At 41.7% G+C, this 15720-nt stretch overlaps 1 protein-coding gene across 2 annotated transcripts; it reads right to left on the bottom strand.

The window, feature by feature from the left end:
- Positions 1 to 946: 946 nt before the first annotated feature.
- SAR1B (secretion associated Ras related GTPase 1B) lies at positions 947 to 15694 on the bottom strand. Of its 2 annotated transcripts, none has more exons than XM_054643041.2 (7): positions 15390 to 15694; positions 10990 to 11060; positions 8035 to 8154; positions 7152 to 7217; positions 6527 to 6630; positions 6245 to 6376; positions 947 to 4724 (listed from the first exon to the last, which is right to left on the bottom strand). In XM_054643041.2, the coding sequence occupies exons 2-7, from the start codon at positions 11042 to 11044 to the stop codon at positions 4608 to 4610; spliced, it is 594 nt and encodes a 197-aa protein (XP_054499016.1). In that variant the 5' UTR covers positions 11045 to 11060; positions 15390 to 15694; the 3' UTR covers positions 947 to 4607. The 2 variants fall into 2 exon arrangements, with proteins under 2 accessions (XP_054499016.1, XP_054499015.1); XM_054643040.2 differs by having other exon boundaries at positions 15449 to 15693.
- Between the last annotated feature and the right edge of the window lie 26 nt (positions 15695 to 15720).

The raw sequence follows: 15720 nt of genomic DNA, 5'->3' as shown, positions 1-15720 counted from the left end.
TCTGCGTGAGGGAGGCTTCTGTCACCCTGGTACAGACATGGGCAAACAGTGCCCACGTTAGGGAGGCACCACTTCCTTCAGGGCTGCTGTGAGAGCTCTTCTTGTTCAGGCAGAGCCCAAGCATGACCCAATCCCCCCAGCCACCACTGGCACCAGAGGGATAACAAGGACAGGAGCCCTTGCACTCACAAGGATGATGAGGCAACAGTAGCAGATTGAAAGCTCTGAGGCCCTGAAATGAAAGGCATCAAAGGCTCCAAAATATTATTGTAAGATTTCTTACTATGATGCAACATGTGCAGTAAGAAAAAGGGTCATAAGAAAAACAAGTGATATATTTTTTAAATTATTATTTTACCATGCTTGCTCATCAAATTTTTAATTGTAATTCAAAAGCAGACAAAAAATAATTTGAAAAATGTAAACTAATTAAGGTTGGGAAACAGTTCTCTAACAGTAGGTTAACACACTCTCCTGTGGGCTACACTCAGTTTGGTAAGTTTGAACCCAGTGGCAGCCCCCATTCCATAGTCCCACCAAGAGGCCAATCCTAGAGCACAGCTGGATTCTAAGGAAGTATCACTCCCCTCTAAGATTATATCCTTCCATCTTATTTTAGAACTGCAACAAAGGAAAGGCAATTTTGTCCACGTTCAAAGAGTTTTCCAGATAGAGGATTTTTTTCCATACACCCATGAACAAAAATTGAGCAAAAGTGAGACAGAACTATTACTATATCCACCCAAGAAAACCCAAGCTCACTCCTAGACCATATACTGGGTACACTTTTTCCTGATTTTGATAATTTCACAAGAACTACCTGTTTAAAACTCCGTAAAATTTCAAGCAAAATTTTATTTTCAATTCCCAATACTTGTGTTTCCAGTATAGGATGGGACAAGAAAATAACAAATGCATCGACAACATGTTAAAGAACACTTTCACCTTTAGCTTTTCTTCTGCAGTTTATTTTATAAATTACAATTTTCAACATTGAGTGCACTCACATTTCAGAACAGAAACACCAGTGCAAAGAGTGGTTTGTCCAAGTGCAAGGAAGTTACACATCCCCACTGACCCCAGTGGATGAAGCTCAAATGTAACTCCTGAGTCCACAACCAACAATAGTGTGACCTAAATGTGAGTATGTTGTAGTCAACAGAAACACTGGACTTTGGTTGGAAACAACCAAATACTTTGACAGGACCAACAAGAGAAGAACAATTTGACCTCCAGCAGACCTGTGAATTCACTGGGATTGGAGATCACCTCCATCATTTTTCTGAACTGACATTATTATAAATAAGTGAATGCCAAATGTTCTATTTGATGCTCAGATCCAATTATCAAAACGCAATAAATCTCCCACTCATGCAGGTACTGTACTCCAGTGAATGCCACAGGTCACCTTTGGCACATCATAGTCAGAACCTGAACACAGAAATAATCCTGATCTGGCAGAGGATGAATGAGAAAGCTTGGAGAGCTTTCCCATCTCCAATGCCAATAATTGTTGCTGAAAAATGTATTAAACCAAGACTGAAATACAGCAATCACCTCTCAGTTATACAGTACATACTAGACCCCAATTTTAATTACATCCAAGCAAAAGAAATCTTATTCAACCCAGAAATGTTGGTAAATGGGGTCACTGCTGTGAAATACAGGCCACTGTCAGAAGTAGTTAGTAGGATCTTAGAAATCTGCATTCATTTCTCTTAAGGAACTGTTGCAATGTAAAAACAAAATGAGACAATTCATAAATAACATCTTTATTAATGAGTTTTCTTTTTCACATTCTTTAAAGTGATGTTCAATTAAAATCTGCATAGTCAAGAGTGCAAAAAAAAAAAAAAAACCCGTAAGTCAGACCCAAATGTGAACACTACCTTTTTTGAAGCAAGACTGGCCACAGTCATAGGAATAAAATAGAAATAAATGGCCAGGGGGATATGGAGGGGGTGGGGATGAGAACCACCAGGAAAATTCTCATCAGTATATTTGTCTATTAATAAAGTCTTCACACAAAGACACACAACACTCATTCACATTCATGTGCACAACAGAATGTAAACTACAGAAGAAAGGTCCTTCCTCTGCTGAATGAAATGAAATAGAGCAAGATTATTTATGTATTTCACTGAGCATTGATCACCTATTCCAACAACATACCCAGCTGGATAACACAAGGTCCAGGTTTCTTCATGCCCTTATTACAATAACATTTCAGCCACCATCCCAGAGCAGGAACCAGGGAACCAAGAGTGTTTCCACAACACTGGGAATTATTCTTAACACACACTTTTAAGCACCATCACCTCCCTTCCTTTTTAATTTTTAATAGGATTACCCCTTTCTTTAGTGCTGCTGTTCACAGTTGGTTGGAAGAGCAGGTGAGGAGGACCCCTCCAAGCCCATGCAATGGCTCAGCCTGTGGAAGTGCAGCACAACATCTCCACTTCCAGCTTCATTTCCATAAGCACAGGCAACACAGTCCCAAATCCCTCACATCAACACCACAATGTGACTCTGCAAGTAGTACTTTTAATATTTACACCATCTAGTGATTTAGCTGTGGCTCTCTGCATTATCACCATCATCAGAAAAAGCTAGAGAAAAAAACCAAGAGGCACATCCCCTACATAATGGCTGTAGGTAGTAAAGACACACACTGTCCACACAGTGGTGAGAGGCCACTTCTTGCCTCCAGTCTGGATTTATGCAGCAGAGACACCACTCCACAGCTGAGCATGAGTTAAAATGCAGAATTCTCTATGTTGGTCATTTGGAAAAGCCCTCCAATGCCCTCACACTGAACTGCACCACACACAAACTGGCTTAATGTTTTGCATGTGATTCTGCAGTAATAAACTTCATTTACAATTTATATTAGTTAGGTTCTGAATTATTCAGATGCACAATCTAGGACTGTGGGGAACTGATCATCAATATTCAATCATACCAGTTCAGGTTTGGGCAAGGAATAAGTCTCATTTATTTGCTTTGTGCCTACAGCCTTTAGATCTGAGATTCAAGCCCAGAGGTCAAAAGAAAGTTATTTATGAAATCAAACCAGTCAGAAATACATTTGCTGCCATGGATATTGGAAACATAAGGCCTAAAGTATTTTGGAGAAGATATACAACAGGAAGTAAAAGGATTCAGTACAACTTGCAGCAGTTTGTATTTGTACAAGGACAAAACAAACTACACAGTGAAACTCAAACCCATCAGAGTGAAATGGTGACTCCAAGGCTGAAACCCCACGTACTTTTGGCAAATTAGGAGTAAAACTTGCCCAGCACAAGAAAGCACCCACCACAGCTCCCAGCCAGCATCAATAAAATGTGCTGCAGCATCCTTTCTTCAAAGATAACCTGCTTTCTCCTTGGGGAACTAACACTCAAAAGCAGGGAGAAGCAGTCAGAAACTGGAAAGAGGGACTGACTTTTACCCCAGAAATAAGTGCCCTGGGCAGCCAACAGCTGCCACACTGGCCAGATTTCAGGGCAAAACCACTTAAAAGAATCCATCTTGTCCTAAAAGAATCCACTTAAAAGAATCCATCTTGTCCTAAAAATAAAACTGGCCAATGGGTGTGAGCTGGTAAACCTGCAAAAGCAGCAATGGCAACCCCTTCTTTTTCCTGGAAATTTCATGGGCAAGTCTTCCGGTAGACCCAAAAATGAATGAAATTGGAAATGGGATATTTAGTGCAGTGTTAATCTTATTTCTTCAGAAAGAAACTGTATTTCTTGTGTCACATCAGGGGTTTAATTCAAGAGACCAGTAGATTAAGACCACTTTTGTCATTAATTCAAGATTTACTTTGGCACAGCTAATTTAGACTTTTTGTATTTGTGGTAATTATAAGGGCATCACAGTGGATTTTTCCTTTACTATGGAAAATCGTCAAATAAATACAATTTAGTAGTCTGAAAAAACCCATCTTTCTCTAATCTACAATGAAACTACTTTGTGGCCTGCTTGGGTTTCAGGAAAATATCCCACATATTCAGATCAGCCTCACTAGTTAAGACACATTAAAATGAAACATTTCCCATTAAAGATGCCAAAAACTGGATTTAAATTTATTGCATGACGTTGCATAAGAAAGTGTATTATTGAAAACTGTAAGGCATCATGCAATTATCCATCAGCTAATTATTTATTATTCCTTGAAAGATGGTTATATACTCTAAAGTTATAAAACCAGTTTCAAAAAAGTACATAAAAAATTTAACATAAGCATTAAATATTTTTCACATGTTCATCGTTTTCAGCTGTTAAAAAGTGCATTCAAACATACTGTACTGGAAAGTTGCTCTGACCAAAAATGGTGCTGGAGACTCATTAAATTAAAAGCTGCAAAAGGATGTTGCATGGGATTAGAAAGCTCACAGGTTGTGGTATTTAAACTTACAAACTTGCTTGAAATAATTTCGCAATCCTCACACTTACAATTTAGCATCAATGATATAATTAGCTAAAAATGTGTATTTTTAAAATTGAACAGTCAAATGAATTCAAGTTACGTACACTGAGTGATCAAAAAGGAGCAGACAGGGAGCCCCAGGGCAGGGTGTGCTGCTGGGATTTTGGCAGGCTCAGTTGATGTACTGGGCCATCCAGCGGAACCCCTCCCCGTAGCCTTGTCTCTTCAGCACGCTGCACATGAACACCTCCAGGGGCCTGGCATTCAGGTCCTTCAGTGGTGTGCTGCCCTGCAGAGAGACACAGACAGGCCCTTACAGCTCCTTGTGAAACATGCCCTTACAGTTCCCTTATAAACACCATCTATTCCACATGGACATCTGCTTCTATGGAATGCCCCTATTTAACTCCTGTTTGACACTGGGATTTTGGAAAATAAATTAATCTAAAATCATAGAAGGGACCTTAAAGCTAGTCTCATTCCAAACCCCTGCCATGGGCAGGGACACCTCCCACTATCCCAGGTTGCTCCCAGCCCTGTCCAACCTGGCATGAAAACACTTCCAGGAACGGGGCATCCCCAGCTTCTCTGGGCCTGACACCTCCACAGGGAGACCAGAACATGCGACCTTAAACTCAGTAACTTGTGTACAAGAACACCATGCATGTTCTCACGTGCATCCACACTGAAGAGGGGATGTGAAACCAGAATAGGACAGCAGACATGCAAAGAGAATTTTAGAGCTTATATTTGGTGTTCAGTCACAGTTCCCTGCTCTGTTTGCGACATTTTTCCAACCAGATAAGAAAAAACATTTGCTACAAATTTTAGGTCTGACCAAAGCAAAAGTGCCATGTGTTTGCTTGCCAAGATCAGCACAGTGCAATAAAGCTGCTGTTCAACTGGGGATTCACAGTGGTGTCCATGCTTCATCAAATACTTGTGGTGTAAAGACCAGAAAACAAGAGGGCAAAATGCAACAAACAAGAAAGTAAAGATTTCTTTTTGCCTGACCTAAACTATGATTGGCACTGAACTTAAAGGGGGGCACCTAAGAGTGAATAAGCAAAGAGGAACTGCAAGGCAGGTGCCCTCAGCAGAGCTGGTCAGCTAAGGGAGCTGTGATTGGAAGCCACAGTGGAATGACTCTGTCAGCTGCAGGGAGGTTTCTTCCCAAGGGCCAAGGACATCAAGCACCATTTCTAATGCTCACAAGCAGAGCACTGTATTAACTTTACATTAAAAGGAGCTGAAGTATCACAAAGATCCTTACTAGAAATCTGCCTTGTTGCTACAGATGCCAGTAGGAACTTTTTCCTTCCTGCAACCTACAAACTTAGACTTCTACAATGCTGTAAATCTATCTCTAAGCTTTAGGCAAATATGTTAGGTAGAAAATTATTAGAGCTTGCACTTGAAATGAGAAAGATTCTATTCAGTTTTCTCTCATAATTCACTCTACAACTATAGCGTCTGAAAACTGTTTAAAAATAGTGCATAAGAAAGTTGAAGTACTAAGAATTATTCTAGATACAAGTACATTTTCTCTGAAGAAATGTGGCATTAAATACAACGTAAAAAGTTGTAGTAGACATATGTTTAACACACACACACACACACACAAAGAGACTCTGGGATTCATTCTATATACTGTTATTATGTACTAAGTACTTTATAAATTAGAAAAACATTTCTTTTGTATAGCTGGAGCAAACCAGAGTCAACACACAAATAAGGCAAACTAACTGCCCAAGCAAAAAACCTCACCAAAAAAAAAAAAAACCAAAAAAACCACAAACCAAGCAATACCTTTCCTGTTGTCTGGCCATACAGACCAAACGTCTCTCGTAACCTCTCTTCACTGATGGCTTCAGGTCTGTCAATCTTGTTACCAAGAATTAGGATAGGCACATTAGCAATAGTTTCATCTGTCATTAGTGACTGCAAAGGAATGGAGAAACAAGGACTGATTAATTTAAAATACAGAAGGTCAAATCACTACTACTCATTTGCAGGTGACAGCAGGGGTCTGTTGGGTATTTGAGCTTAGTTCTTAGAAGTTCAAACTTTCAAAAGCTTATTTAAACTTACATCAAGTTCTTCTTTTGATTCAAGCAATCTTTCATGATCTGCACAGTCCACCAAGAACACAACACCATTAATTGCAGGCAGGTAATTTTTCCACACTCTGCGAGCTACAGAGAAAATAAAAATGAAAGGAAATTATCCCCAAATAACAGAGTGATGCACATTGGTAATTAAAAAGCAACAGGTGTGTGTGGGTTTATTAATTTGATTTTTTTAAAAATTCTTAGCTTATGTTGCCAGTCTTTGGAATGCAATTTCATGTTTTACAAAGCTTGAAATAACAGAACAAAATTATAATTCACTCTAATGTTATCACTGTTCTATCCCACATGAATGCTGATGTGTGGAAATGGTTTTTGTTTCCCCAAGAATTATGTCAACAAAGGTAAGTTTGAAGGTAAATGCAAGGAATTCAAAGTACCGAACTCCTCCTCACAGTATTGGTCAAAAGTTTCTCCTCTACTGCAGCTCTTGCTAAATCATATTTGTGATGAATGGTGGAGATGGGCAAAAGAGCAGCCAATGTCACAGAAGAGTTTGGGAAGTCAGTCTCTGCAGCAGGGCCGTGCTTCTGATTGGAAGCAAACTGCAGCCCAGTTCAGTGAGCTGAAGTGAGACATGCTCTTACCTTGAGCGTGTCCACCCAGATCGAAGGTAGTGAAAGTCATGCCAGCAATTGTCAGCTCTTCTGAAGCTGGAAATACACACAATTATGTTCTAGGTCAAGATTATGCAGTGCTTTGGAAAAGCCTGGCCTTCTACCACATAGATTTTACTTTCTTTTGGTTCTTTCCAGTATTTTGTTATTCAAGAAGAACATGAGAGTAATACATTCTCTCAAAATCAAGGGCACATTCGTGAATCACCAAAATGTTATTAACCATTAGGGCATGTGTGAAATGTCTACAATGCTAAGAAGAGCAGAGTATTCCTACATTATTTATCCCTACATGTTACACAAATAACAGTTGGCTCTGACATCTGAATTGCAAAAAAGATTTTGCATTTGGCATTTTATTTTCAATACTGTTCAAGGTTTCTCCTCTTCACATCCTTTCCCAGTTTCTCACCTCCTCACTAGACTTCCCCAATCCACATTTTCAACCTGTGTTGAACTTTTTCTCCTGCAAGGTTACCAGGATAACAATTACACAGCAACCTCTGAGACACAAACACTGATTTTCTAATTATACAGAGAAGCTGTTCCCAAAAATTGCAAGCCCCTATTTCTTGCAGCTTCTATAGTACAAACTCTCTGCTTCATATAGTACAAAACTTCTTCTTGTTCTGCTTGTTATTCACCTCTTAATTTTAAATATAACACTCTGAACTATCCTACACACATTGTTTTTTTAAGATTATTTATGGATTGAACTATCTATGGATTGCAATCCCAAAAATCCCTTTGTATCTCCCCAGTTACACTGGTGGTCTTATAATCAGATCTGGCATAATCAGATCCTACTTTTCTTCAAATGCTTTCTAGCTAAGGAGCAGCACCATGAACTTACTGGGGTGTAACGTGGGGACGTGTTGTCCCAGTCTGTCATCTTTGAGCATGTGCAGCAGTGTCGTTTTTCCAGCATTGTCCAGTCCAAGAAACACTAGTTTGCCTGATTTCTTGTACAGTCCTAGAACAAAAAAAGACCTAGTGATTAATCAGTTCAACAGAGTTCATTTCTAGAGATGATTTTGCTCCTAGGAACGAAGTGTTACAGTCACGGTACAAAATACAGACCAGGCAAACTCCACCACACCTTTATCAGTGCCCTTTATCCACGTTGTACAAATGACATTCCCACTTACCACAAGCCTGCTGCACCAGGTAACATGCAGCTTACAGGATGCTTGGCAGGAGAGGCACAAATTGGTGTGAATGTGTCAATCATGGAATGCATTCCATTATCTTAGGAAAAGCTTCTGACTGAACAGGACTAAATGCTACCAGTGTAGTTTAATCTGCCCCAGCAAGAGGACAGTTCTGCTCACAGGTGGTGGACAGGTGGGCACAGACCCAGCACTAACAGCAGGTTCTGGATCATGGACCATTCTGAACCTGAACTCTGTTCACCCACCTCCAATTACAGCAAAACACTCATCCGAGACAAAAAAGAAAATTCAGACCTCAATCACAATAATACAGAGAAATTGGATTCAACATCAATATACATAATTTGTGGATGAATTCCTTAATATCGGTTAACACATTATTTGGACAAAAAGTAACTTTCACCCACACCCCCAGGAAAACAGTTGGCTGCATCTTGAATGGCATCGTCAGGACACTTCTGACACACTTTGTCCCATGTGACAATGCTTTCCTAACAGGAATAAGAAATTTTATTTTCATTGGTTGTCATCTTTATAAAAATGTCTTCTGCCCGTCTTCTCCCCCTCCACTTGTAACCCCAGAAATGCAACAGTTGCTGTGAAGGAGAGGAAAGATTTTTTAAAACACAAACACCATATTTTCTTAAATTGGAGATTATCGAAGGGCAATTCTCTTACAACTTGTCAACACTATATCCTCTGCCAGAATTAGTTTTCACTGCTTCAAACTCATTGATATTCAAAGTAAAACATTAGAAAAATTAAATTTAAAACCAAAAAATCAATTCTGTTCTGTACTGCAAAAAATCCCCTATTTTCTGTAATGTGCTATGCTCGTGTGTGCTGGGATGTTGAGCCAGCCCTGCTGAGGCTCAGCATTGCAGGGGCAGAGGTGCCTCTGCCCAGCAGACCTTTACACCACTGCTGTTTGCTCACCTCTCCCTCTGCCTTTGAGCTAATCTCAGGGATCACATTCCAGCTGGACATGTTTTGTAACTTGCAGGAATGAATATTCTCTCCTATTCTTCATCTTATTTCATTAATGATCTTTGTTACTCCAGGTCCTGCAGGGTGTCTTCACAGTTCTTTCAAATACAACAACTCTTACTGCCCAAACTCACCTACCCATATATACACTAACTAATAAACTGTGGAGTGGAGGAGAAAGTGTTAATGTTTACAGAGAAAGAAGTGGACAAACATTTTCATATACTAACTTAGATCACAGGAGAGACTCCAGTTCACACTCACCTTATGAGTTAAACACAACTCTACTAACCTATAGAAAAACAATAATATTTTTCCCCCTCTCAGCCTACAGATCCAGGAGTCTTTGCTTCCCAGTCAGATGTTGCTGGTTGCACCACAACATTTCAAGCTTCCCAGGTGTCTTTCAGAGAAACACAAGACTAACAAGCAGGCTACACCAAGACCTGAGTTTTTATACATATATACAAATTAAAGAATGGTTTTGTGCCTCCCAGAAGTATACTTGTGCAAAGATATTCTTCCTAAAGTGATCCCATTAACCTTCTGACAGGACAGCATAGGGAATTGTGGGCAGTTTTCCAAATGTTGTGATCTGCCTTCTTCAACTCTAACTATAACTGAGAATGCAAAGAGAAAGTGTTTCCTTTAGAAAAAGAGGGACATAAAAGAAGGAGCTGCTTCAAGCTCCTCTGTCTTTCAGCAGAATTAGCCTTTGCTTGCACAGGAATGGAAGAGCAGGCCAGTGTGCAGTAATCACTGTGCAGCTAAGGAAGAGATAAGAAAGATTAGTCAACTTAGTTAAAATTTCACTGGCTAACATTTTGATAGTAGGCCAAGGGTCTGACATTCAGTGCAAAACTTTAAACTTTCAACTGATAAAAGGTAGGTGGCACAGCTTGCTATGACTTCTTAGCCTTAAATGCTATTTACCACTTTATTAAAATCCTTTGAACTTGGAAATTTTGTCTTTTACCTATGTGATCTGCAACTTTGGATCCTTTTTTTAGTATCCTAACATTAACTGTATCCTAACGTTAATTTTCCTCATTGTTGTGGGGCTTTTTCACCCTGGACTGATGTGGATTGCAGACTTTTTGAATAGGGAATAATTTTCTGAGGCTCTTGAGAAGATGCCAGTGAAGTTTCACATTAATTTCTGTGGCACAGAACAAAAACTCACAGAACAATGTGCTGCTGAACATGAGAAAGGGTTTCAATATCTGACACTAATTTTTTGCAGACAGTCCCTCCTATTTGGATTCTGAAATGATAGCTTCATGTGCAAAAGAACTGAATTAAAATAACTGATTTCACTTCTTTACAGCAGAGAAAAATCAGGAGAAGACCCATAAAAGCCAAGTGAATTACACCAGCTTAAATGTAGTATGATTAGAAAAGTCCGACCTTTTATGATCATGAAATAAAATGTAATTTTTTTTCAGGAAGGGTTAATGTAAGACAGAGTGGAGAACACACTCTGGAAATGTTCAGTATTGATAAGTGAAACTTTTGTTTGAGTGTTACTGAATGTACACCAAATCAAATATTATTATTTACCCAGCAGTCTTATTTGAAGATAACAGAGGTGAGCAGATATTTTACACAAGAATAGCAGAAAGGAAAAGACCCAAACAAGAATGACTTACCTAAAAACTGCAATACACTACTGAAACCACTGTAAATCCAATCAAATAGGAACATATCTGAATCTTATAGTCTGAAATAAAGAGAAAACATAATACATTTAAGTTCTGTCAGAACACTCATTAAGCATTGTAAAATATTTATAGGTAACAAAAATAATTTAAAATCCTGTGTTAAAAAAAAAATAGTTTTGGTAAACTGTATCATAGACCAGTTAAACGACAATAGCAAAGACTTTCCCCTCCCTTGGGAAAACTCTACATGGACTGAAGTCTTTCCAAGAAGTAAAAATAATTTTATTCAAAGTACAATTTGTTGAAGGTATGTGATGATCCACTGAATATTTTAAACAGAATTTTTACTTTTCAGCTGGGGAAAGGTGGCTCTTAGAGAGGGTACTAGAGGGATATCAGTGCAGATTTAGGGCTCCAGCCACCCCTGGGAGCTGCTGGGGTTCAAAGTTGAGGCAGTAGGAGGTGAAGAAGTTTTGCAGAGTTGAATCTAGAGAAGTTTGATACCAAATAAATCCTTGTCCACACAGAACCTGTCTGTTTGGCTTGTTATGGAAAACAATTATCTAGCTCAAAGCACTGGAATTACCCTTCAAAGACAGTGACCTCTACTGCCCTGCACAGGCTGCCAAAATTCAAACCTTAAATGCAAAAGTTTTGTTTAAAAAACCCACCAGACCCCCATATTTCCCCACTGAATTCCTTCAGCTTGGATTCAATAACAAGCTGAGCTGAGAGCCCATACTAGGTTCATCGTGCAGCCATGAGTGAATAATTTCCTAGCTTTCATCTTAATTTCCTCATTATCTAAAGTGAGGATAATCATAGAATCATTGAGGTTGGCAAAGACCTCTAAGACCACTGAGCCCAAATGTCAGCCCAGAACCTCTGTGTTCAACACTTAAACCAAGTCCCCAAGGCCACATCCACAGGACTTCTGAATGCTTCCAGAGGTGGTGAACCCACCACTGCCTTGGGCAGCCTGTGCAGGGCTTGGCCACCCTTTCAGTGAAGAAATTTTTCCTAATACGCAATCTGAATCTTTGCTGGCACAACTTGAAGCTGTTTCCTCTTGTCTTGTCACTTGTCACCTGAGAGAAAACAGCCCTGACCTGGCTACAACCTGGCAGGGAGCTGTGGAGAGTGATGAGGGTTCCCCCTGAGCCTCCTTTCTCCAGGCTGAGCCTCCCCAGCTCCCTCAGCTGCTCCTCATCAAACTTGTGCTCTAAACCCCACTGAAAGCACCAGTTTGACACAGTGAACTGTGAGCATTTTAGTTCTCTTGGAGACTAAAGGGCAACATCCTTAGAAGCCTTTAGCCAGCTAATTCCTACTGGAATACATGACCCCTGCAGACAGTGGGAGTCTGGCTGCCCTGGAAAAACTGGGCTACACTGCTAAACACAGCTGGGAGAGGCATCCACACTGCTACAGGGTCTCACCACACTTGTCCAGAAGCTGCAGGGCTGCCTTGGGGCATCACAAGAGGACTTCAGGGCAGCTCTGAGCCTAGAGCACAGCACACAGGAGTCAAAACTCAGGTCTGAACCAGCCCAAAAATCCAGGCATCCATCACAGCAGCTACACTCATGACAGAGTTTCTTTGCTACGCAACAACAGGTACATCATACAGAGCTAATGTGGGAAGAGGAGTGGATATTTAAATGACCTTTGCTTGCACTGGAACAAAATCTGTTCAGATGACGAAGCACCAGGTGTGTTGGTTTCACCACAGCTAACCCTTAAACCTTTAACCACGTCTACATGACTCTGAACAACACAGCAGCTGCAACAGGCACAATTTTTAAGAATACCAATGAAATATGCTTGTCAATGCATAAACACCCAGTTACACAATGTCATGACTGAAACTGTTCCTTGCATGGCTAAAAATCAAAGGTCAAGAATAAGCAAACATGGCAGAACACACACGTCAGCAGATTTATTTATTGCTTGAGCAAAATACCAATCGAGAAAAGCCTCTGTGGGGCTTAGGGAAACCATCAACTCAAATAACCTGCAAATCAGGGCAAACAGCGTGATGTAAGAGAAGTGCTCAGATTACTGAGGTGAGAATAACTTCAGTGTTCAGTTGTATTAACCTGTTCCATCTATTACACTTAGGTTTACAAAAAACATCAACCAAAACAATCTTCATGCACCACAGAAAAACTTTAAGGGGTGAGATTCAAACGATTAATGTGAGAGCAGGATTACTCTCCAAACACACCTGAAGTGGCATTAATACTGGTTCAATTTCCATCACCATAAGAAAAGTGGTGCTGGAAACAGAGCTACCCAAATCCTCCCAGAACAACCTCCATATCAGCTGGCAGCAGTTAAAGGAAAACACTTTCAAAATGGGAAAAAAATGGACAGCTAATTGTAAAGGCACACAGGTAATATTTGAATAGCGATATTAAATCTACTCTTATCACATAGGAAAACTTTATAATTCAGAGCTGTGTCAAATCAAAGCATTGCAAAACCAGAGTGGCTCTGCTCTGGTTTGGGAGTTGTTATGCTGAGAGCAAATTCAGGGAAGAGTTGAGGCTGTTGAATATATACAGATTTAAACTCTCAGGCTCACGTTAAAAACACCATGAAAACAGAACAATGAAGACTCAGCAATCACTGTTCACAAGCCATGAGGGAGATGAAGGTACTATTTTAATGTTATTTCAAGGATTGATTTGAAAATAACCCACTGGAAGCAGACAAAAGCTTTGAATGAAAAGCTGTGCTGGACCAAGACAGTCTTTTGATACCAAGTGCTTTTACAGACATCCCCAACTCACTGTGTCTCCACTGCAAAGATACCAAAGTTAACTTTCTAGTATCACTTCAGTGACACATATCTACCACTGAAAAACGTCCCCCTTCAACCCTGGTCAATGTTATTTCATCAGCAAAGCATCACCCAGTAACTCCTGTGGAGCCAGGTCCACCATTCCACAGACCAAGGACGCGGGTTCACTCACTGAGACTGGAAAATGAGGAATTCCCCACAGTGGCTCTGGTAACACCGAGCCAGCCTCCTGAAGGGAAAGCTGCTGACAGCATGGACTAGCAAGCAAACTCACTCACACCTCTTTTATCTTCTGAAAACTAGGAAATTTTTTCCTCCTACACTCAACTTGCTTTTTTTCTTGCTAAAAATTCATCATTTCACTCCCAGACCTTAGGACAGTGCTCACTTCTGAAGACTCTTGAAGTTAAGGTAAGAGACAATATCAGGCTTTTAAAGAGTGTTTTAAATGCCTTTATGGAACAATTAGGAAACAAAAACCAGTGACACCCAAGAGAACAGCTCCTGCCTGAACTGGGAACACACTGTGCTACACCTGTGTGGGGACTGTCAGCAAGAGAAGAGGTCTGAGTCCAGCCTGAGAGCACCAAACATCAGTTTCAGCCACAGTTCAGTCTGAAACCACAACCTGCAAGCAACGGCTTAAAGCCTAGTGCCAAGGGTGTATTTTTAGTTTTTCAAGCAGGATGGAAACATGATAACTTGAAAGTTATAATTTCACACATGATCACCATAACATTATAAAATATTACTACAGGCAACAAAACTAAAATCCCTAGGAAACTCAGTGGATAAACTGAGATCCTACAACACACTTTATTCTTTGATTTGAAACTGCACTTGGATGTTGTATTTTAAGAACTAAGGAAAGGCATAGTTAGAAAATGAGATAAAAGCATAGACTTTCTTAAAGTATTTTAACAATTTTTTGACAGCAACTAATTTTTGACACAGCAGAGTTTGCCTATGAAAACAGCACTACAACACACAAGTTCCTAAGGGCAGCTGGTGCAGCGGTTTAGGCAGCCCTGGCTCACCAAGCCCAGCTGTCAGAGCACATCCTCGCTGCAGGGCTGCTGACCATTCACTGACTTGGGAACAAAACCCTTAAAAGCAGTAACTTCTGAAGACATAACAATACTTCTAACAAGTATTGTCAGGTCCATACAACACGGCAGACGGCTGCCCAGGGAGGCTGCAGGGCATCCGTGGGTTATGGGGTTCCTTAAGGCACCTCACCACCGCAGACCCCGGGAGGCAGCGCTGCTCGGGACCTGCGAACACCGTGACAGCCTCAGGACCGGCGGTGCCGCCAGCGGCCCGAGCAGCCCCAGGGCAGTGCCGGGGGGGAAAGGGAGGAGATAGAAGGGAAAGGAGGGAAGGGAGGGGAGCGGCCGGCCCCGAGCCCCTCGCGGCGCGCTGCCCGCGGCCCCGCGCAGGCCGCAGCTCGTCGGGGCGTGCAGGGACCCCCAGCCAGGCCTAGCCGCGGCCCGGAGGCCGCTCCCGGCAGGACACGGGAACGGCCCAGCGTCCTGCGGAGCCAGCCGGGGACAACAGACCCCTCACCGCCCGCCCCGCTCACCCGGTACCGCCGAGGCCGAGGTGCTCCGGGACTCGGGCAGCACCGACACCGACACTCACCCGCGGCTGCGCCCGCTCCGCCCCCCGCCGCTCCTTCCGGCACCGGCAGCCGCGGCTCACACACTCGGCTGGGCTCGTCTGCGTTCGGATGGACTCGGCTCTGTCCGAATAGGCAGGCGTGGTCTCTACTGCGTTGCCTTCGGCTGGGTTCGGCCGGGCTCGCACCGGTTCGGTGTGACTCGGCTGTGTTCGGCTGGGTTCGGTTCGGTTTCGCTCGGCTCCGCCCCTCCGCGTGCCCGCCCAGCCCCGCCTCCGGCCCCGCCCCTTTCAGC

Source organism: Agelaius phoeniceus, chromosome 15 (assembly GCF_051311805.1).
Source record: "Agelaius phoeniceus isolate bAgePho1 chromosome 15, bAgePho1.hap1, whole genome shotgun sequence".
Classification (NCBI taxonomy): domain Eukaryota; kingdom Metazoa; phylum Chordata; class Aves; order Passeriformes; family Icteridae; genus Agelaius; species Agelaius phoeniceus.
Note: the sequence above shows the minus strand (reverse complement) of the source record. Positions and strands in the feature narration are given on the sequence as shown.

What these genes read in the sequence shown, in the direction of transcription:
- SAR1B (XM_054643041.2), bottom strand. Translation starts at nt 11,044, where the DNA reads ATGTTCCTATTTGATTGGATTTACAGTGGTTTCAGTAGTGTATTGCAG. An exon ending in TAGTGTATTGCAGTTTTTAG is followed by an intron (nt 8,155 to 10,989) that starts GTAAGTCATTCT and finishes TTTTTGTTCTAG; the next exon opens with GACTGTACAAGAAATCAGGC. An exon ending in ATGGCCAGACAACAGGAAAG is followed by an intron (nt 4,725 to 6,244) that starts GTATTGCTTGGT and finishes GTCTCTCTGCAG; the next exon opens with GGCAGCACACCACTGAAGGA.